Source organism: Triticum dicoccoides, chromosome 2B (genome assembly GCF_002162155.2).
Source record: "Triticum dicoccoides isolate Atlit2015 ecotype Zavitan chromosome 2B, WEW_v2.0, whole genome shotgun sequence".
Lineage (NCBI taxonomy): Eukaryota > Viridiplantae > Streptophyta > Magnoliopsida > Poales > Poaceae > Triticum > Triticum dicoccoides.
The window spans coordinates 569,762,599-569,768,460 of NC_041383.1; the positions used below are offsets into that span (position 1 = coordinate 569,762,599).

The window sequence follows — 5,862 nt, forward strand, 5'->3', positions numbered from 1 at the left end:
TCCCATTCCCTTTACCTGAAGTTGACAAACACGCTGCGAGGGTACGTCGCTCCAGGGATGAACACTGTTTCTAATTCTGATACTGCCATTCTACCTGCACGGCCTCTCTAATCTCCCGTGATGAGAGGATACAGGCAGCAATGTGCCGTACCAACCTTCCCTAATCTCTCGTGACAAGTTAGCGAAAACGCCAGCTCACCGCCGCTGGTTTTGCAACGACCAACCGGGCCAGGCGGGCGGGCCCAGCCGAGCCCCCGGCGCGCGAGGCCATCACAGGGCACAGGCGAGCAGCAAAAACAGCCACCCCCGCCCGCCTCCCTTTCCGTCCGTCCCCAACCGTCCCCCTCTCTCGCTCGCATCACAACAAACGCGCTCTCGCCCAGCTTCCGGAACTCTCCCCCCGTCCCCGTCGCCACCGGCATGGCCTCCGCCGTCTCCCTCGCCGCCTCCTCCTCGCCCCTCGCCGCCTTCGCTGCCACCTCGCCCTCGCGCGCGGGGGCGCCGCGGCCCCACCACGCGCTCCCGCCCGCCCGCGGCCCGCGGTCCCAGGCCCAGGCACTCCGCGCGGTCTCAGGCCCCGCCGGGAGCCGCCGGTGGGGCACCGGCCGCGGCGCGACGGTCGTCTGCGCCGTCCAGGGCCAGGACACCACCATCCAAGGTATAACGCGCCAGCTTGCATGATCGGCCTGTTGAATTGTTGATCCGTGTTCCGTTATGAGATTTGGTCGTGCTGAAATACTGATCCGATTAATGCGTCTGCGTGGATCTGTTGCGTGCTTTCCGATGCGTCTAGGCACGAGACGAGGCTTTGTTTTCAGGATTAGGATTTTTGCTTCGGGGAATCAGCCAATCGTGTATTGGGTCACTTCCACGTGGGCCCCCCAACGTCGAGTTGTTAGGAGCATAGCAGCGATGTGGACGCGAGGCTATGGATTTTACCCCTTTTGTAGCAACTCGATATTCGACGTCTCTGCTGCGGCGTACATCTCTTCATGCATGCATCTGTTGTCTTGATTTGTAGAGCTTGCGCCTGAGTTTCCTTGGATGCTCGCTGCACCAACCAGTACGCTGTCGGTGTATTCAGCTGCGTGCATGGGCAAGCTTGGGCTGCTCTTACAACTATTAATGTTGTCACACATCTGATTTTATGACGGGCACTTGTATCTAAATATGGAGTTGCGTAACTGTTTAATGCGAGTTATTGTAGACACTAGACTGTTTAATAGTTATTCAACTTATTGATACCTGTGTGTTTGGTTGATGGAGTACTGTGCTTGAAACACCAATACATTTAAGGTAACGAGGCTGGCGCTGGACCATGTCATTGACCCTGTGAGGACTGAATGTATTTCACATTGCTCCCTTCAGCGTAATTGTGTTTTCTTGCCCAGTGACACATAAACGAGCAAATATCGGGTCTCCTTACAGAATCTTTTTTGGAAATACCGTAAGTGAATTAGAGAAGGGCCCAGTTATGCAATGGTGCATTGGGTGATTGAATTCCATTTTCAGTTCTTTCTATGTTAAAATTCTTGCAGTCAAAAATACTTGGCTTCAGTGACTAGACGACATCCATGATATTCTTATGTATTTAGAGAAGTAATGGAATAACAAGTTCTATACAACTACAGAGCAGCCACCACGATATGGACATATTAAGATGAATCTTTGGCTGTGGTGTCAAAAGCTTGAGCTGTTGGTGTATATTCAAGGAATTATCACAGCGTTATGGATATAGACATCTCGTGGTTGTACACTCGTAGTTCTGTGATGGTGCAGTCAGAGTGTGTGGAAGTTCAAAAAAAATTGGTATCTTACACAAATCAACATAAATATACTCGTTTCTGAACGAAAAAACAATTACCGTATGTGCTACATTAATGTAAATGCCATGTGCCTTCTGAAAGAAATATACTCTTCTCTGTTAATAACGACAAGTTAGTGGGCCTAAATCAATATCTGACATGCAAATGCCATGCGCGATCTTATCCCTGTAAAAGTGGTTTTATAGATCTTCTGTGAACAGATTTCTCAGTCTGGTAGGGATTTCGCTGATCTACTTTAGGGGTCGCCCTAACGCTTTACGTTGACTAGAACTTTTATGGGTGTTTATGCAGATATCATGCTGTTTTGGACTTTAGTTCGTGTTTGAATCCTCCAACTTTTTAAACTCAACCAATTTGGGCTGGTATAGGATCATTGGACAGAGAGGCAACAGCATGAAAACAGTGCCAGTAGTGTTGCTTGTTAACAGCTGGAGTTAGCTTTATGTTTATCTCTTCGTTTCATCATTCAACGTTTCATCAGCATGGAACAGTAAAAGATTTGGTTTACCGATTCATCTATGATTTTCTACAAGCTATTTGATCTGGACATTTTATTTGGGGATCATAGAACTTGTGAAGTTTGTTGATTTAGTTTTTTCTTCTCGCTGTACTTCAGCAGTTTCATTGATAGATATGTTCTCGATTGTTCATTGTGATACTGTCCATTCGTTTTGTAGTTCCCGATGTCACGAAGACAACATGGCAATCACTTGTTATAGAGAGCAAGATTCCTGTTCTTGTTGAATTCTGGGCTTCATGGTGTGGACCTTGCAAAATGATTGAACCGGTTATTGGTAAGCTGTCAAAGGAGTATGAAGGGAAGCTGAAATGCTACAAGCTCAACACTGATGAGAATCCAGACATAGCAAGCCAGTATGGCGTCCGGAGCATCCCAACCATGATGATCTTCAAGAATGGCGAGAAAAAGGACGCGGTGATCGGAGCAGTACCTGAAAGCACGCTGATCACATGCATTGAGAAGTTTACCGAGAGGTAAAACGCTGAACGGGCCTCCTCGACGGTTACTCGGCATTCCGCATCCAATTGTTCAGTCAGATCATCGAAAACTCGACGTCATCTGCACAATCTTTCTATACGTGCGTTCAGTTGTGTAGATAGTATTGGAAACTTGCTCTCTGTACCATCAATAAATAGAATCACAGAAGTGTTCATGATAAAAATCCCAAGGAAGCCTGGTTTCATGGTGCCATTCTTTTGGGCTGTAGATATGTATGACGGGACTGTTAAGAGTCATATTCTGTATTATCATATCACATATTCCGTCAGTTCATGTGATCGTTTCCCTTGTAGACTGATGAATCTGTGATACTGTTTCTAGATCTTGACTGTGAGCACTATTCCCCCAATCATACTATGTTTCTCTGATCTTTTAGATGGCCGTGGATGAGATGCAGATGCGGTGGTTGGATGGAATGGACTGATGCCTCTTTGCTTTTTCCGAGGGCAATAGTCGTATTCAGAGTATATATTACTGATCGATCAAAACAAACAGAACCCTGTTTGGTAGTCAGGCCGAATATGTACGTCTGATTCGATCGCATCGTCGTGAGGACCACGACAAGTGTTAAATCGGTCGGCGGAGAATTATCACTATTGGTGACATGACATTGCACATCAGCTGGCTGGAACTGAAAGCATATCAGCGTCATTTCCTAGTTTACCCGGTTCATTTTCTCGACTTGAATCGTGACAGGGGAAGTATTTCCTAGAGCATGGCATCTGGATCTGGTTCAGCTCTTTAAATGCCTCCTTGTTAGGTTTGTGTCTGACACCCCCATCTGGAGGACCTGTTACAGTAGTAGTAGCTTTGATACTAACTTTTGCCAAACAGTGACCTGTTTCAGAAAACCAGTCGGCGCATGCAGTAAACTGCGGCCGCCGGCCAGCACGACACGAGGAAGGAGCCGATCCACGGTCTCCTCGTCATGTAAACAAAAAGCGGGCGACCTGTAAACGCACAGTACTACGTGGGCTCACGCACGCACCAGTGGGGCGTTCAATTGGCCGGACCATGACCCCTCCCCGCTCCCGGTCCCGTCGTCGTTAGCTGTAGCTGACAGCATATCAAAATACGGTTCGTCAATAACTATATGGATCCACTCCAGTAAACAAACCCCCGGTTTCTGGCTCCGCTAAAAACGTGGGTGCACCGGCGCGACGCGTCGCGCGGCGATCTCGTTGGATCCCAGACCACATGACATGCCTTGGCTCCGCCACCAGCCGCCGGCGCGGCGGCACGGCAGGCTGACACGCTCCCTCTCCCCGCACCTACCGGGTCGCCCGATGATTGCTCGTGCGGGCGCCTCGTGCGCGCGTTGCATAATGCCGCGCCTCCGTCGCGGACGGACGGACGGGCGACCAGACAGGACAGAGCACGCACCAACCTTGCCCGTGCCTTATCATCGCGGGTCGCGGCTCCCGCGGCATGGGACGCGACGACGCACGCGGCGGCGCCCGTATCGCCGTTCGCCCACCGGTAATAAACAAACTGGCCAGTGGCCACGCCGGGGTTAAAGCACTAAACGAGGAGTACTCTTAAGCGCATCTCCAACAGCACGCGCTAAAAACTGGTTTGCGGCGCGCTCATCGTTCAGGTTTGACGCGGCGCACAACGCTGGCTCCAGCAGCCGCGCTAAAATACAGTGCGCGCAGCTCCAGTAGCGCGTTAAAATGCAGCACGCGAGCAGCCGACTCATATCACATTTGTTGCATTTTGGACACAAAATAAATTTCACATATCACAAAACAAAGACATGGCACAGTTGACATGTATGCATCATATACAAAGTATGTAGAACAATGCAAATAAGCTATCTATATGTATGCATTCAAAAAATAACAACAACAAAAAAGTTGGCGAAATTTTATACCTTTCGGGCATTTCCACAAACACATCGTGCGCTTCGGCCACCGGCTCAACAAGTGAGCTCGCCGGCGCTTCGGTATCCGCCGCTCCCCTCGCACGCCCTGCAAGCTTCTTCCTCGACTGCTTGGAGGAGCCGGAGCTGACCGCCGCCTTCTTCTTCTTCGCGGAAACCTTGCCCTTCTTCGGCCACACCGCATTTGGGAGCTTCGAGAGGGGGGCACGTGGTACGGCGAGCGCCGGCGCGACGCCACCCGCCACCGAGGTCATCCACGGCGGCATGAAGAGGCCGCGCGCGATGCCGGTGCTCGGAGGAACTCCGGCGGGGGCGAAGCCAAAGCTCCTCGCGCTAGGGTTTGCGGCGGCGGCGGCGGAGTGGTCGCGGCTGTAGGAAGGGGCAAGGGGGTGCCGGCGCGGGCGTCCATCGGCCCAGTTCGCAGGTGGCGGCGCGTGCGGGGCGAAGGTGGCGCGGCGGAGAGAGTGCGGCGCGAGCGCTCGAGTTTGCCGTGCGCGGAAGCGGGCGCACCAAATACACAGCGTGCGACGACGATTCGGACCGCGCGCCCAACTCTATATGCCGTGCGCGCGCTTATTGCGCGTCCGATAGAGCCAATCTACCGCTTGCGCGCGCTAAAAAGGCCAAATTCACTGCTCATTTTGCGCGGCTATTAGAGATGCTCTAAGCAAGTAGCCTGAGAGGAAAGGAACCAAAGCCAACTTCCACTGACTGGCTCCCGCGCGGCCGAGGAGAACGGGCGTTGCTCGTGCAGCACAGCTGAGCAGGACGTGGATCCGTGGATGCCGTCGCGAGGGCTGCGCTTTCGCTTTCCGTCCGTCGGGCGGCCGAATTTTGTGTTTTGACCCTTTTGTCAAACAAAATCGGGATCTGACCCCCCTTTGAAAAAAAATCGTGATTTGACCCTTTCTACTACCGCCACGAGGCCCGGCGGTAGGATCCTATAGCCTGCCGCTAGCTACTGTGGCGGTAGCGAACTTATCCACGTCAGCAGCGATAACGACTTCCGTGCCCCTCTGTCACACCCTACCGCCGCTCCTCCTGGCGGTAGGATGTCTGAACCTACCGCCGTGGTACTTGGCGGTAGGGTGCAGACATATATAAACCGCGGGCCGGCCGCCCCCACCCCCTTCTCC

General features: G+C 52.0%; 1 protein-coding gene across 1 annotated transcript; it reads left to right on the top strand.

The window, feature by feature from the left end:
• The first annotated feature begins 306 nt into the window (after positions 1-306).
• Positions 307-3,196, top strand: LOC119364911 (thioredoxin M2, chloroplastic-like). Its single transcript, XM_037630481.1, has 2 exons — positions 307-658; positions 2,504-3,196. Exons 1-2 carry the CDS (start codon positions 421-423, stop codon positions 2,821-2,823), a joined length of 558 nt encoding a protein of 185 aa, XP_037486378.1. The 5' UTR covers positions 307-420; the 3' UTR covers positions 2,824-3,196.
• Positions 3,197-5,862: the final 2,666 nt, after the last annotated feature.